The sequence below is a fragment of the Rattus norvegicus genome, chromosome 1 (assembly GCF_036323735.1).
Source record: "Rattus norvegicus strain BN/NHsdMcwi chromosome 1, GRCr8, whole genome shotgun sequence".
NCBI lineage: Eukaryota > Metazoa > Chordata > Mammalia > Rodentia > Muridae > Rattus > Rattus norvegicus.
The window spans coordinates 197818955-197835707 of record NC_086019.1 but is presented as its reverse complement, the minus strand read 5'-3'; the positions used below and the strand labels follow the sequence as shown (position 1 = coordinate 197835707).

Here is a 16753-nt window from a genome sequence, read left to right as displayed (position 1 = left end):
GTTCTGGGCCATGAGAGGAAGTGTTATAATGGTGGCTGCCAGGGACATTTCTTAGACCACTGAGACCATGACAGGCATGGGCTGGGATTGGGCCAGTGTAACACATTGCCACCCCCTTCTTTTCATCCTGTACTGTGCTGCTGGAGTCAGACACTGCGTACAGAGACCAGGAGATGACAGCTGCCTGCTGGGACTGATCAACTGGTGACAAGCAGGTGGGAAGTCCAGTATCCCAGGACCAGACTTCAACACAGCTGCCACACTGTACTCAGCCTCAGATGATACCTTCCTGTGTCCCCGCTGCAACAAGACTGTGGTACCTCAGAGGTCACACCCAGAAACTCATGTTGAGAGACTATCAGTGCTGGCAAGAGGGTAAGGTCTCTTGTCATTGACATGGCAACCCTCGTTAAGATCAGAGAGGAGCTAGTTTGAGGAGGTGGGAGATGAAGACACAATTTCTCAATGCAAAGGAGTCCTCCTGTGGCTGTCCACTCTCATGTTCGTGTGGAACAGCCAAGAGAATTGGCTGGGTGGCATCCAACAAAGGAGACACACAGAAAGCACATGGCTCAGCAGGAGAGAGGCAGGTCTGTGTTTTGACCCAGGGACAGAGTCCAGATTTCAGAAGCAGCCTTTGCAGCCTCAGAGTGGCAGGCAGCCTGTGGCAGTGCTGAGGACTTTTAGAGGGGACCCACAATGATGCTTTGCCCTCTGATACCTTATTATTGAAGATGTGACCCAGTGGAGAATAAATAAAGGGAAAACAAGGAAAGGAGTTTAGTTTAGAATAGAATCTGATACACAGGGATGCCCAAATGTTTTCTCCTTGTGGTGTCCATGCTGCGTCAGGCAGGTGAGTGAGCCCAGGCGTAGGAGATTAGTTCTGAGCTGGGACACAGAGGACACATGGAAGGAGAAAGAGGCTGCTTTGGTCCTGGTACAGCAGCATTGTTGATGTGAATAAGGCCAGCTCCAGAGCAGGACTCAGGTTAGTTTTCTGAAAACTAGATCGAGACAGATGGTTGCTGTGAGGACATTAGTGCACATGCCGGATCCAGGAGGGTGCAAAATGTTTGCCTGTTTCCAGCATCTTCTTGTGCTCACCTCTCAGGCTGGGTTTGGGGATTTCTTCAGTTAGAATCTGGCAGTTAGAATTCTGCACATGCTTGGGGAGCCTGATGGAAGGAACAAGTGGCAACACCTTCTCTTGGGGCTTAGAAGGCTCTGCCCATTGTGACATGAGCTTCCATTCCATGGCAGTTGGGGGCTTTCTCCACATCCCTGCCCGGGCAACAACTGAGAAGATCAGGGACAGAGGTTGGGGGAGCTCTATAGATGTCACAAGCTCGTGAGACCACAGACAGCTAAGTACATACAGTTCCTTGGAGAGAATGGCCAAAGGGAGGCGTTTCAACCCGTCCTTGCACAAGGACGGAAGATGGGTAAGGGAGAATGCGTTCCTGGAAGCTTCCTTATAAGATGTGGCTCTTGTCGGGGGCACAGATCTGAGCTGATTCCCTTCTGCTGCCTCTGGTAGCAAGACCTTTGAAAGTCCCTTGGCCTTATTCTCATCATCTGTCAAGAGGGAAGCTCAGAGTTCTTTCGAGGATTGAATGAATGTATGTGAATTTGAGGGAGGCAGTTCAAGCCTGTAATCTAAGTACTTGGGAGGCTGAGGCAGGAGGATTTAAAGCTCTAGGACATCTGGGCTACTTAACAAGACACAGACTCAGAAAATAAAACTAAAAAAGAAAGAGGAAGACAGAGAAAAAGAAGGGAGGTGTGGGGTACAGAAGGGAGTGGAAATGCGGCAATGAAGAATGAAGGAAGAAGAGAGGGGAAGAGGGAAGGCAGAGGAAAATGAAGAAGGTGGAAGGAAGAAAGGGGGAAGGAAAGAGGAATAAGGGGGAAAGGAGGAAATGCTCAGCGCAGGGTGGGCCCTTGAGGACGCTCACTGGGTAGCAACTGCTCTGCTTTGCCCACTTCTGCGCACCTGACTTCTAACACTACATCCCGCACTACATGGCGAGCTGTCTCTGCTTCCTAGATCATAAGTTCCATGGGGCCTTTGTCATTTTTCTGAAGTGGTGGCCCACCAGTACCTGGACTAGGATCCAGTGCAGGAGGCATACTCAGTATTTGAGGAAGTAGTCTTATTTTTAAAGATTTATTTGTTTGTTTTAATGTAAGTACCCTGTTGCTGTCTCAGTCACACAGAAGAGGGCATCGGATTCCGGACACACCAGAAGAAGAGGGCATCAGATTCCATTACAGATGGTTGTGAGCCACCATCTGGTTGCTGGGAATTGAACTCAGGACCTCTGAAAGAGAATTGGGTGCTCTTAACCGCTGAGCCATCTCTCCAGCCCTGTTGAAGTATTCTTAAATCCCCAACAAATCCCGTCACCAGACTAGGAAATGGACAGAGCCCAGGAGTCATTTGCCTTTTAGCCTAACAGTCTGTTTTCGATCATCTTTCAGACTCCTGGGCTCAAGTTTTCCTCCTGGCAAGACCCCTATTTGTTGATATCACAGACAGACCAGTCAAAAATTCTAATGTCTTCTAGAAACATTTGTCTCTTGGCCCAGGGATTTTTCACCTGTTCTTTAATATGCATATTTCATGTCCTGTCAGATTTCCATGTCCAGTTTCTACAACTTGTTCATCAAAGGGGAACTGCCCCCCACCCCTGTGTTGCCTTCTATTCTCAAAATGAGAGGCAGACTCTGAGAAAAGACTTGTGTTCAAAACTTTAAGGCAATGACATGGGGGGGATTTGTGGGTGTTTTGCATGTGTATGTGAGTAGTATATGAACATGTTTATGTGTGTGGATAGGTGCTGTGCATGTGTGTTTGTGGGGGAACCCGAGGATGATGTCAAGCATCCACCTCAATAACTCTTTACCTTATATACTGAGGTAATGTCTCTCTCGTGAGCCCAGAGCTGGCTGATTGGGTTAGTCTAAACAGTCATCTTGCTCTGAGGACTCCATCTCTGCCTCTTGAGTGCTGGGATGGCAGGCGGGCTGACACTCCAGTCTGGCTTTTATATGGGTTTTGGGAATCTGGTTCTTAAGCTTGCAAGGCAAAAGCCAAGATCTTTATTTAGTCATAGCTCTAGCCTCCATACTGAACTCTTGGTTCATTTGTTTAAAAGAAAAAAGAGAAGAGGAAGAGATGTTGGGAAATTTGGGTCTTCAGAATTTACAAAACTGATTTCGATCTCTTCAGTATCACCTCAGACTAAGGCAAACGAGCTTTGTCTAATCTTGACTTTTTAAAATGTAAAATGAAATATACCAAAATTAGAGAACTGCTGTGAGACTAACAAGATAATTCGTTCAGAAGGACAAAGGTAAGCAGACTGTCCAGTCAACCCTTCCTAACTATAGTATATGTGTACCTCAAACACACACAGGTGCACGTGCGTGCGCGTGCACACACACACACACACACACACTCACACATACACACACATACACACACATATACACACATACACACATATACACACATACACACATATACACACATACACACATATACACACATACACACATATACACAATACACACACATGCACACACACATACACACATTCATACAGACACATATACACACCACACACATACACACACACACAAACACACACATACACACACCTTTATCTTATTATATTAAGATCAAAGGTAATATGTAGGGAATGTACAATAAAACAGAAAAGTCTAATAAAGCAAAATAGTGTATGTTTGAGTATAAATATATGTTACAATAATATGCTAAGACTGGGAAACATATTAAAATCTGAGTTCCCTTGGGGCCAAAGCCAAATTGGAAACAGGGTCAGCCACATTTTAATTTTATTGTATTTTATTTTATTTTTGAGAAAGGGTTTTGTATGTAACCCTGGCTGGCTTGAAACTCACTCTATAGCCCAGGCTGCTTTGAACTCATAGAGATTTGCCTGCCTCTGCCTGTCTCAGCCACATTCTTGTAATGGCTCATGGTGAGAAAACTGTTTCCCAGATTAAATACCTTTATGTGTCTGTCATCTAAATATCAGTTAGGATGGATGTTTGACTGACTAAAAAGCTGGCTCCAGGGCTGGAGAGATAGCTTGTTAGTACGATATTTACCTTGCATGTTCGAGGCCCTGAGTTTAGGCTTTGGTCACCAGCATGGTGGGATGTGGGGCGGACACAGATTTACGTTTTTCCTTAAAGTTTGGAAGCAGGCAGGTTAGGGGTGGGCCTCTGCACCTTGGGTTCTTTCCAGCCTTCTGTTCAGCCATTTTCATTGCAGGGTTAGTCTTTTCCACGTTGTAAAGAATCTACTTATACTCCAGGCAGGGAAACAAGAAGGCCAAAGGACAATAAACAACACAGAAGGTATCTGTCTTCTCGGGCTGCCCCCTTCATGAAGAAAACAATATTTTTCCCAGGGGCCTTGTAGGTTTGTGAGTTCACCTAGCCACTATAGCTTAGGGAGTTTGCTTTTTTTTTATGAACTACTTTGACATTGCAGGTGAAGTCGGGTTCTGTTATAACAGATAAAGCGAGAACCCACAGATGGTGGGTAGATACATCATGTCACCCTCCAGCCATCGGCCCAGCAGGGCAGCCTGGCACTCAGGAGTGAGGAGGAGAGACACTGCTCACCCACACCCTTAGCTAAACTCGAGCCTCTGGCAAAAGTCCCCTCTGCTGTCGGCACCTAAGATCGTAAAAGGGATACTGCTGATCCCTAAGTTTCTGGAAGGAACTTTTAGATGAGTTGAGAAAATTAAAGAAACGGTTGGCTGTGAGTCAGCTCCAGCCCATCTGCGAGGACAGTAATTGTCCCATTAGAGGTGACAGTCATTTTGCAGTTGACCTCGCTGGTTGTAATCTGGCTGATGCTGGGCAGAAAAGGGCTTTCCCTCCTACTTACTTTCACTTTCCTATTTAATATTTCAGCCGACGAGTGATGGAAGGCAGCGAAAATCTCCCCACCAACTAGTTAAAAAGCTGTACTTCACGGTTGCACTATCTAACAGAAGGGTTTACTTCACAGCCACCATGCTATAGCCATTAAATATATATTTTAAAAGAGTGAAATTAAAATGCTAGAACCATATTTTTTTTTAAACAGCGATTTAGTCCACAGACTTGCAGCATACGAATGAACTCTAGTCAGTTGTGAGCTGATGCGAGCCGTCCTTCCTATCAGAGCAGCCTCCCCAACAGCCGGGTCTCCAGGCTTTTCCAAGAGGGTTGCAGCTTAGCTGGGTGGGAGAGAGTCCTTGGAGCCCGACTGCGCTTCTTTGTATTCAACTTTAAAAGTGATTGTTCAGGGACCGGCAGGAGAAGGCAGTTACCATGCAGGCTGACAACTCCAGTTCAATCCCTGGACTCCTGTCAAGGTTGAAGAAGACCGCCAACTTCACAGAGTTGTTCTCTGACCTCCATAGTCATGCACTTTACATATGCACACTGTAACGATAAGTAAACAATTAAGATTGTTTAGGGCCTCAGGCGATAACTCAGTCAGCAAAGTGTTTGCCTCGGAAGAATGAGGGTCCATGTTTGTTTCCCTCGTCCCACATAAGCAAATGGGTTGGTAGTGCCTATTTGCAGCCAAGCACTGGGGAGGTGGAGACAGGCAGATTCCCGAGGCTTACTGGCCAGTCATTCTATCCTTACTTGGTGGACCGTGGGTTCCATAGACCACAGACTGTGAGGCCCATTTCCTGTAAAGCAGTATCAGTTCCCTTTATATATAACACATGAGGGCTCACTCAGTGTTGTGATCTGGGGTGGTAGGGCAGGCAACAAGGAGGGAGGAAGAGGGCAAGAAAAATTTGTGGTAAATAAAAAGGTATTCAGTGTTCAGAAGTGACGTCGATCATAGTACGTGGCCACATGTCATTTCTAGAATTACAAATACATCTTAATTCTTTTATTATCTGTGTGATACAATGTGTACAAACTACCTATATATAGAGTGGTATATCCATATCAGGATGTTATGCTAGTCTTCACGAGCTAAAGGGTGAGGGGTAGGGTAAAGATTTTGGGAGAATGTTATCCCCTCTACTTGTTTTGCGGTACTGAGAACTGAACCCATGCAAGGCAAAGCTCTCTACCATCTAGGTCTATCCCCCGCTTTTTAAAATAAAACTTTATTTTGACCCAGACTCTTACTGAGTTGCCCAGGAAGGCCTTGAACTTGCAATCTTCCTGTCTCAGCCTCCTGTGTAGTGGGTTATAGGCTTGAGCCACTAGAGTTGGCTGTTTCCCTACATTTTTCTTTAATTTATTTTTTTACATCATATATATATATATATATATACATATATACATATATATATATACATATATATATATATATACATATATACATATATATATATATACATATATATATATATATATATATATATATATATATATATATATATATATATATCGAGTCTCATGAGGAACAGACTCACTGAGTCCTATGGGCAGCTCCTTACAAGGATCTGCACACGCGAAGGCTGGTGGGTTTGCCTGGTGGTTTGGCTATCATTGGCTTCATCCTTCTTCTCAGCCCATGGGTAGCCACTAAGACATATCTGGTGGCAGTTGTTTTATCATACTGTGCTCTTGTAAGTTCATATTGTTTGGTGTGCACAGGTTACTTTTTCACATCCGAGGTGCTGGGTTATACATTGGTGAGTCTCGAACTCTAATACAGGAAAGGAGGAGGGTCATCATCCCCTGGGAAGGTCAAAGGGAATTCAGGAAGGTGTAAATTGATTAGGACATACTTCATATACTAGGTAGGGAGCTCCTGGCACCCAGGCTCACATTAGTACCTACGGACCACATGCAGCCAAGTGGCACATGCGCTTACAAACAAAAATACACAGGCAGCTTGGAAAAGGCAAAGACTCAGGCCTTTGACATAAAGGCCCATTTACACAGAACCCGCCTAAAAATGACACTCTGCCAGGCAGAGTTTTATGACCGATCACATACCTGATCCCTCTCAGGGTTATTTTGTGCTGACTCACAGTCCTCTGAGGTCTGGTGTCAGTCCTATCTTAGTTGATTCATACCAGATAACATGCCATGGTCAGCACCATGATTTCTAAACATAAAACAGACCCTTATGACCCTGTTCTCAACAACACTTCATTGTGTTTCATTCTTCTGCCCACTCTGTCGAGTCCTTTAACTTCTTCACAGGCTGGAGATCACACCAACAAAGTGCATAGGAATTTATAATACACCCTCCCAACCCAACTGCTTAGCATACTCTTGCATAGATGCCAATCAAAAGCCACCTGAATGTCCAGTTGTATCTTAACTTGGGAGAATGGAGAGATGATTACAGAGTCAACCAATGTCTTTATACTTCAAAAGGGAAGACATGGGTGAGGAGATGGTTTAGTTGGTAAAACACTTGTCTTGAGAGTGTAAGGACATGACTTTGGTCCCCAGAACCCACATACAAAGCTGGGAATGGTGACACACCACTGCAATCCCAGTGGTGGCAAGACAGAAGCCGAGATGGGAAGATCCCTGAAAACCTGTTGGCCAGTTAGTTTAGCATGCTTGGCAACTGCTAGGGCTGAGAGTAGACTCAATCCTTAGGATATGGGCTGGATGCTAGGCTCCCATACCAGAGCTCCTCAGCCAGAGGAAGACCTCAGACCACACAGTTCAGTCAACTCTTTGCAAGAATGTGGAAACATGTCCAGGCTCCCTAAGACCTTGAATAGGAAGAGGCCCCTATGGCTTGCAATGTTTATTTGGAAGGAATACGTCAAAGTTACGTGGGGTTCCACCATTCCCTGAGCATGCACAAAGTGCCCAAACTGTTTTAGTGTACAGAGGAAGCCCGTATTTGGCACCCAGATTCAGGTGTATCTGGTTTAATCAAGACAAATGTTGTGTTTTCAGTTCACTCACATTGGTGTGATCGAGAAAATACCGGAATCCATCACAAGTACTTCCCTGAAGGAAATCCACTGTCCATACTTGTCTGAGCAGGTGGAGAAGAGGCTGCCACCAATCTACAAGATCCGAGAGAAGGTAAGATGAGTATGGGGCCCAGATATAGGATTTACAGGGCTCTCTGAGGAGGTGCCATTTTGACAAGACTAACCCATCTGTCTATCTGCTATACCCAGGATCACAGTCATAGACCCACGTCCTCTGCAACTACAGCTGCTTCCTTGTCCAGACAATGATCTGGGATTCTCCACAGTAACCTTCAGTCATTAACAGCCACGGTCTGCCTCCCTCATCAGCTCCTGGGCAACTCCCCAGCCTCTGTGGTGTGAAGGAGGAGGCAGATGGTTTTAATATCAATATCAACCACACTCACTGCAAGCCTTGACTCAGGCTTCAGGCCTCTGGAAACCCAGCCTCAAGATTTTTAGGATCAGGCCAGGTTTCCAGGATTTGGTTTCTGCCATCCTTATTAGTCAGATGAGGTTGGCCCCCATGCTGTCAAAGGTCCTTGCCAGCATTTTGTTCTGTGCCTATATGCACTTTTGCATCCTTGCCTCCAAAGACATTTTGAAAGAGATGTTTTGTTTTTTTTTCCAATTTCAGAGGTTTGGTAATAGGATAGTTTGGAAGCCCTGCCCATGCCCGCATCTATATCCTGTGCTGTTCACTCCTGTGCTGCTGATAGACTTCATTCGCCACACTGAGAGTTTCCTTTGTCCAGTGCCTCTCCCTTCCCTATCGCTGTGCCCCAGTTCTGAGGACATTTCACAGTTCTGACATGTGCTTTTCATGTCTCTCCTCATTCTCCAGCAAGCAGCAAACAAAAACTTCCCTTTCTCTGTGCATGACAACCGCCACTGTTTTGAGAACTCCGGATACTACTTTGACTCTGTGAGTACTTCTTTACAAACTAGTAAGGCTTCAGGTAAAGCTCAGTGGTAGAGCACTTGCCTAGCATGTGGGAGGTGCAGCATCCATATGGCTAGCATGGGGACCATTCTCTTGATTTCTATGGGGCACAGATTATGGAGACACGTGTTCCTCAAGACTGGAGCAATGTCGAAACAACCGGGCATCTTCCACAAGACTCAGGAACAGTCACAAAACAAAAGCCACCTCTTGAAGCTCTCAGAGTTGGATAGAGTTTTTCAAGCTGGCACCAGGCTTCTGCCTTCACACACACAGGCCATGGTTACAAAAGTGTCCCCTCCCAAACTGTCTCTGGTGAGATTTCTGGACTTGTCGCTCTAGGATTGGCGAGTTCCCTGACACTGGAGAACTTACGTTTTTGACAGAACTTGTTAACAGTTTAATATAGCATTGGATGTAGAAATAAAACACAAGCCACAACCACGATTTTCAAACTTTCAGTAGCGACAGTAACATTTAAAAACCAGGTAAAATTAATAAAACAGATGGTCTACTTAAAAAGTTTCAACTTTATGGTGCTATGAAAGTGACACTCAGTAAAACTTCACACTTAGAATTTCGCCCTCCTCTTGGGCTGTTGCCAGGTATAAAGTATTTTCTGTCTTTGTTTCTTGTGAGGCTCTGTCATTGGTGTTGGGTCACACCTTCCAGCTAGTCATACAAGACGCCATTAGACAAATTTAGTGCTCTATAGTGTAGTATGTGGTCAAGCAAGGTCAGGCGGACCAGAAACATCTTTTTTTCTTTAAAAAAATTCAATTGCATTTTTTTAATTGCTTGAGAATTTCATACATGTATGTAATGTGTTTTGATCAAACTTAACCCAATCCCTTCTCTCTGATTCCTCTCTTATCCCTGCGACCACTTCCCCCTGCCCTCATCTTCATGTGCTCTGTTTAAACCCACAAAGGCCACTCCTGGTACACTTTCAACTTAGAATATTTTCAGTTTCCATTGGTTTATTTGTTCATAAGTCCCTAGGCATTTGCATATTTTATTTAACATAATAGTTCCTCCAGATTATCAATTCCACATATAATAATATAATAGAGCAATTCATATACGATCATGTTTGAACCACTCTTAAGCTGTAAAACAATTTAATTTTTACATTTACTTTGTGTGTGTGTGTTTGTGTATGTGTATGTGTGTAAGTGTGTGTATATGCACACACACATGTGTAATGTAAGTGCGTGTGTGGGCACGGGCGAAGGTCAGAAGACAACTTGCAGGCAGTGATTCTCTCCTTCCACCATGTAGGCCCTGGGGATGGAACTTAGATCTCCAGGGTCAGTCAGAAGAGCCTTTATTTACCCGTGGAGGAATCTCACCGGCTCCGTAGAAATTATTAATCAGCTATTTTACGTTTTCCTTTTCAGATTAAGTCTTTTAAAAATCTGCTACTGATCTCAATTTAAACTGCTCACATTTAAGTGCTCTGTAACTAGCGGTCTGGGGCTTCTATACTGGACGTTACAGGTTAGTGTACCTCAGGCAGAAGAATGTATGTCAGGCGAGCTTCGAGAACACTTATCGAGCCTGAAGATCCACACGACAAAGGTGCTGTTAGCAACATCGTCTCTTTATTAAACCATGACTATGCTCCAGTGCTTTGTGTGACCTTGTTTGAGCCCCATAGCCCTCCTATGGGCTAATTACTCTTATCCTTGGTTTAGAGATGAGCCCAGAGAAACCTTTCCCTCCATACAACCGTGTTCCAAGTAAAACTGAGTAACTTAACCTAAAAACCTTCTGTCCTTTGGCAGAGTATTGAATAGAAACCCAAAACATTCATCCTGCCCTCTCCAAGAGGATGGCTTAATAGTTTTTTTGTATAAATAATACAATGCTTATTTTTATTTTACTGCGTGTATGAATGTTTTGCCTGCATGTATGTATGTGCACCTCATCATTCGAGACAAATGCTTGGTACTCATGGAGGTCAGGAGGAGTTGGGTACTCTGGAATTGGAGTTAGAAATGACTGTGAGCCTTCATGTGGGATCTGGGAACCAAATCTAGGTCCCCTGCAAGAGCAACAAGTACTCTTTAACTGCCGAGCCAGCTACCTAGCCCGGGTGATGTGTTTCCTAGGTTGCTACAGTAGCAAACATACTCCCATCAGAAGCCAAACAAGGGGCAGTGAGATGACTCTGGGGGCTTGTTGCTGAGCTTGGAGACCTGAGTTTGATCTGTGGGAATGACATAGTGGGAAAAGGGAACAAGCTTCCACAAGTGGTCCTCGAACCTACACACACACACACACACACACACACACACACACACACACACACACACACACACACAAACACACAAGTAAATAAGTAAACATTTTTAAAAAGTCAACACAGATTCATATAAACTTACAAATAAAATTTCCATCCTTATTTCCACCTCTACCACTGTAGATTAACTGCTTATCAGGGGCTATCGGGTAAACTCACCCAAATGTGTATCTTGTTAATGACACAAGCAGACTTGAGCACAAGCATCTCAGCAGGTGAGAAGAACCTCCAGCAAGGTTCTGAAGGTCTCCCATGTTTCTCTGTATTCTAGAATAGCTTACATAACCTTAATCTGGATTTTCGGTTGATGACAGTTTGATAGAACTTGCCCATGGGACCCAAGCCAGGAGGCCCTGGCTAAATAACTTTGTCCATGAAATGACTTAAGCTTGATAGATTTTTTTTTAGATCAAGCCTTTTGAATTTATCTTGACTATTATTAGTCTGTCTATTCAATTTCCAAACTTCTGCTTCTTATTGCACTGAGTTTAATGATGCGTTTGCCTAAAATTTATCTATCCATTTCAAACTTAATGGTATAATATCAAAGTACCCTTATTTGTCTATTCTTTAAATTTGCTTCAGTTGACTGTTGAATTCAAATACTTGTAATTTTCGTTAATAAGATTATTAAAGCTACAAATATTCTTGAGCTGTTTTGGCTATCAGGGAGATATTATTGTTCAGACCTAATTAATAATTCTAATATTGTTTCCATTAGTTGAGCAGAGTAAGTTCTCTGAAGGTGTTAATTTATTTTTGGGGAAATCTGTAGAGGTTCCTTTTTATATCCAGTGTATAACCTTGTTAATACACTTCTCAAACATTTATATTTGAAGGTGACTATTAGGAAAATATTGTAAGTCAGAATGAGCAAATAAAAGAACAAGTAACATTTTAGGCAAACACATCATTAAAATCAGTATTAATCAGACCTAATTAGGGTCTCATTAGTATTTGCCTCCAAATAGTCTTTATTTAATTTTTAATTTCCCTTTTAACTGAGAGCTCTTTGGAAGATTCCTTGAATTTCTGATGTGGTCATAATTTGTTAGGTTATGAATTTGTTGCTCTCGTCTGATTTTGATGTCCCATTAATTTTATAGAGGGCACTCTGTGATTTTGACTTTTTGAGTGATAGAGATTATTTTTGCATGTGATTAATCTTGAAGTATCTCATTAGTGATTAAAAGATCATATAGTCCCTCATTTAATTGCAAAATTATTGACTGAGGACTGCTAATTATGTTGTAAAATATTTCTTACTCTTTGTCTTGGTCTGTCAATTTCTGCTTCTGAGAGTTACTCTTAAATGTCAACACTTTTTGGGTTTTGCCTTAAATCGTTTAGTATCATAAAGATTCCTGATTGCGTTATTTTTATCTTGATGGCTTTGTCACTTTCCACTGGGAGTGTCCCTCAACCTCTGTGCTGCTTTTAGCCATGCAACATGCTGCACTACGGAAGTGTCATTCTTTTATCTTCCTGAATTAAAAATATATTTTTATTATTTCTTTGAGCATTTCATAAATGCATACAATGTATTTTGATTCTACTCACCCCGTTCTTTCTCCTAACTCCTCCTAGTTCCACCTTCTACCTTCCCTCTGCTTCCCAACATCACTTTTTTTTTAATAACCCACCAAGGTTTGTATACTACTCATACCTGTGGGAGCACCCACTGGAGTTTTTCACCTACCATGGGCCATACCCACCAAGAAAACAGACTCTCCCCCTCTCAGAAGTCATCAACTCTCTATAACTCCTCAGCAAAGGGCTGGGCTACTGAGTCCCTCTGTACTCCATGCTCAGCTGTTACCTGGCTTGGTCTTGTCCAGGTCTTATACAGGCAGCCACAGCAGCTGTGAGTTTCTAAGTGTAATAGTCCTGTCCGGTTCTGAACAGTTTCCTCTGGTTGTCCGTGACCTCTGGCTCTAACAATCTTTCTACTTTCTCTGCCTCAACTGTCCCTGAATCTTGGTGGGAGGGGGAGTGATATAGATCTCTTATTTGTATCTTCATGAACTTTAGTCATTTTGCTTTGGGTTTATCTTCCATTATAAGCAGGGTGCAGCCCAATTAAAACAAAAAACAATACCCAAGAGTCACTGTTTCTCCACATAGGACTCTGAACCATTCACATTATTATGATAGTTTCGGCTCTACGCCAGCCACTCACTTTTTACTTCGTACCTGCCATGTTCTCTCTCTCTCTCTCTCTCTCTCTCTCTCTCTCTCTCTCTCTCTCTCTCTCTCTGCTCTTTCTTCCCATATCGCTCTATTGGTTTCTTATTCTATTTGCATTTCTGACTTTTACTGACTTTTTTTGACTAATAGTTAACTTCCAATACAAATGTTTAAAATGTGTGCTAAGAAGACACTTCTCTCTGGATAAGGAAAAAAAAAAAGAACAACCCCCCCCCCCCCGCACAAAACCCCCAAACAAACAAACCCTGCAGACTTCCCCTAGGACAAAGGGGCCCCTTCCTGAGTGCCTTTCCTCCGTTCCTTCCTTCCTGGGGCTCATACGGTGGTAACCCTGGCTGGCACCTTCCCAGTCTCTGGATGAGCCCTAAAGGGGACTTCCATCTGCAGCTCTGCTGTTGATTTCTCTGGTCTGCTTAAAATCCTGCAACTTCCCTCCACTCTCCCTTTTCCTCTCTCCCTGCTCCATTCCCCCCCCCCACCCCCCAGCCCCTTGTTCCTTCCTCTTAAGTTTCCATGTTCAGCATAGATTTTGACTTCTGTTCCCGGCCACTTTCCTTGCAGCTCTTCCCTATATTGTCTATATAATTTTTACTTTTATTTTGTTTTGCTGGAGCATCTTCAGGTAACCTCTCAAAAAGATGTAACGTGACCAATGTCGTCTCATTGTCCCTCCAGAGCCTCCCTTCCCCTTCATTTTCTGCCCTAGCCTCACAGGCTAGACTGTACATCAAGAGCCATTACCCTGCATCTGGAGATTTCCCTGCGCTCTACCTACTTTTACAATATGTGAAAGCAGTCATTCCTGAATATCTATAAGGACTGGTTCTGGGTCCCCCAGATGCTTGTCTCTTATAGACAATGGCATAGCATTTGCACACTATCCATACAAATCCTCTAGTCTACTTACCATATAGTGTAAATGTTGCGCGATTTGTTTTTAACATTGGGAATACCGATAATGAAAGTCTATACATGTTCAGTTTAGGTATGATTAGAGTACTTTTGGCACACACACACACACACACACACACACACACACACACACGCACATACAACCTTTTCCAGGTAGTCAGACTTGAAGTAGGGGGACATGCCAGGTGTGGCCATTTGTAGACCATCTTTCATTCTGATTTCTAGCATCCTACTCAAGGGCCCTGTTGCCCCCTCGTCGGTGGGCCCTTGTGAGCAGGCAGCCTCACTGAATTGGTATAGAGCCTGTGTAATCTGGTGTCTGTCTCTTTTCAGTCCTTTGTGCCAACATTCCCTTTCTTTCTTAGTTTTCAGCCCATTGTGATGAACCAAATGTTCAGTTCTGATTATGGGCTGATTCTCAGGCTCGCCTGTGGGTTGCTGACTGTTAACGAGCAAGCCTGTGGACAGAGACCAGAGGCCCTGCTTCTTTTGGGAGACACCACAGGGTTGGAAAAGAATTCAACCTGCTAGTTCTTCAGAGGCAGCTAGGAGTGCTGCAACCCTAGGAATTGAGGGTGCTTAACAGGTTATATCCGGCTGGACTTCCTCTGGTTTTACCTTCCTTGCCCTACTAAGTCCAGTCCCCTTGGTGGAAAGGAAGCTGAGAATAGTGACAGGGCACTGCCAGGATGCCTTTGACTTTTGAAATTCAACAAGTTGGCTTTTATAATGGTTATGTTATCTATACATTTAAACACATGCACGTCATTAGCTGGTTTCACTGAAATCCTCAGGACTGTGTGAACTCTTTCTCCTAATCTTGTTTCTCTTCCCCAGGGCTTGGGGCGAAGGAAGTGCACCCCAGATCAAAAGCAACACATTTCTAGAAATTTCAATCTCTGGGCCTGTGACTACATCCCATCCAATCTTGATGGTTTTTCAAATAACCAAACATCCTATGTACATAAGAAAGCTGTGGTGGTCTCATCTTTCCGGCGTTTTCCAAGATGTTACGATGAGAGATGGATTGCTTCCACCCAAAGCTGTCCAAAGTTTCTGGGGAACCAGCCAAATGGAGAGTTTGCTGTTGACACAAAGGTGGTCTCTCCACACCCTCGCACAGGTACCCCAAGCCTTCCAGAGGCTCTTGATGAGGCTCATGATGTCATCCCAGCAGGCGTTCATGAAGTCTCTGATCCAACACCACCCCCTAATTGCTGAAATGCTTTTGTGACTTTTAAAGGTTGAAAATATTCAAATTCTTCAGAAGGTATGTGAAGCTATTTGCATATGTAAATAAACTGCTAAGATTGTCATGTTAACTTTTGGGGGTGTTTAAAAGTTTTGTACTTCATATATGATAAAATTTTGATTTTGAAATTCCAAGCAATGCAGAGGTGGCAAAAAGTCACCTTGATTCTGCTCTATTTCCAGCCCTATCTTATCTAGGAGAAGGGTTGCTCCCTGCTGTAGGGTGGTTTCATTTAAACTTCATGTGTGCATGTGTGCATGTGTGTGCATGAGTGTGTGTGTGAGTTTTAAGGATTTACAGTAACAGGTTTCTACATGCCATTTTCAAAGGTCTTTAGTTATCTTTCTCTGTGCTCCCTCCCGCATCCTGTCTTTCCATTCCCCCACCCAACCTAATCTTTTCTGCTCCATTATACCCCACGTCCCCTTCACACTGCCTGTAATCTATCCTATCTCCCTAAAATTCCCCTATGTCTCCATAGCATCTACATACAAGAGACAACACGCTATATTTCTAGGTTTTGGTTTTGACTGTTCTTTTTACTTTTTTTAAAAAGTTGAACTTTTTAAATTAGATATGGCTAGGAAAAAGTTAGTGATTTTCACATACAAATCTTATATTTACTCCCCCAGCTGTATTTTTAATAAAGTAGTTTAAAAAAAATAAAAATTAAGGCCTAGTAATTTTTCACTTGTTTCCCCTTTCATTTTTCTACAAGAACAATTGAATCATTTGGGAAAGTTGTAACTTGGGATCATTTCTACACACTGCTTTGTGTAGATCTATGTATGTGTTGGTTTGTATATGCTTGGCCCAGGGAATGGCACTATTAGGAGGTGTGGCCTTGTTGGAGTAGGTGTGTCACTGTGGGCATGGTCTTTAATACCCTGGTCCTAACTGCCTGGAAGCCAGTCTTTTCCTAGCTGCCTTCAGAACAAGAGGTGGAACTCTCAGCTCTTCCAGTTCTATGTCTGCCTGGATGCTGCCATGCTCCCACCTTAATGATAATGGACTTAACCTCTGAACCTGTAAGCCAGCCCCAATTAAATGTTGTCCTTTATTAGAGTTGTGTTGGACATGGTGTCCATTTACAGTAGTAAAACCCTAACTTAGACAGTCTACTTTTAACAGTAACATTGGTAATACTTTAATTTTATTTCTAAGTTTATACTGGTTGCCCC

At 43.3% G+C, this 16753-nt stretch overlaps 1 protein-coding gene and 1 long non-coding RNA gene across 4 annotated transcripts; one reads left to right on the top strand and one right to left on the bottom strand.

Moving 5' to 3' along the window:
• Positions 1–756: 756 nt before the first annotated feature.
• LOC120099946 (uncharacterized) lies at positions 757–1226 on the bottom strand. Its single transcript, XR_005499496.1, has 2 exons — positions 1108–1226; positions 757–1007 (listed from the first exon to the last, which is right to left on the bottom strand). It is a non-coding gene; the product is annotated as an uncharacterized LOC120099946 (long non-coding RNA).
• An 8-nt stretch (positions 1227–1234) lies between these two features.
• Tex36 (testis expressed 36) lies at positions 1235–15642 on the top strand. Of its 3 annotated transcripts, XR_005490820.2 has the most exons (5): positions 1256–1445; positions 7933–8064; positions 8797–8877; positions 10296–10395; positions 15158–15292. XR_005490820.2 is itself a non-coding variant. In XM_039087843.2 (4 exons), exons 1-4 carry the CDS (start codon positions 1395–1397, stop codon positions 10332–10334), a joined length of 303 nt encoding a protein of 100 aa, XP_038943771.1. In that variant the 5' UTR covers positions 1235–1394; the 3' UTR covers positions 10335–10523. The 3 variants fall into 3 exon arrangements, 2 of the variants coding, with proteins under 2 accessions (XP_038943771.1, NP_001019459.1); XM_039087843.2 differs by lacking the exon at positions 15158–15292 and having other exon boundaries at positions 1235–1445; positions 10296–10523; NM_001024288.1 differs by lacking the exon at positions 10296–10395 and having other exon boundaries at positions 1328–1445; positions 15158–15642.
• The last annotated feature ends 1111 nt before the right edge of the window (positions 15643–16753 follow it).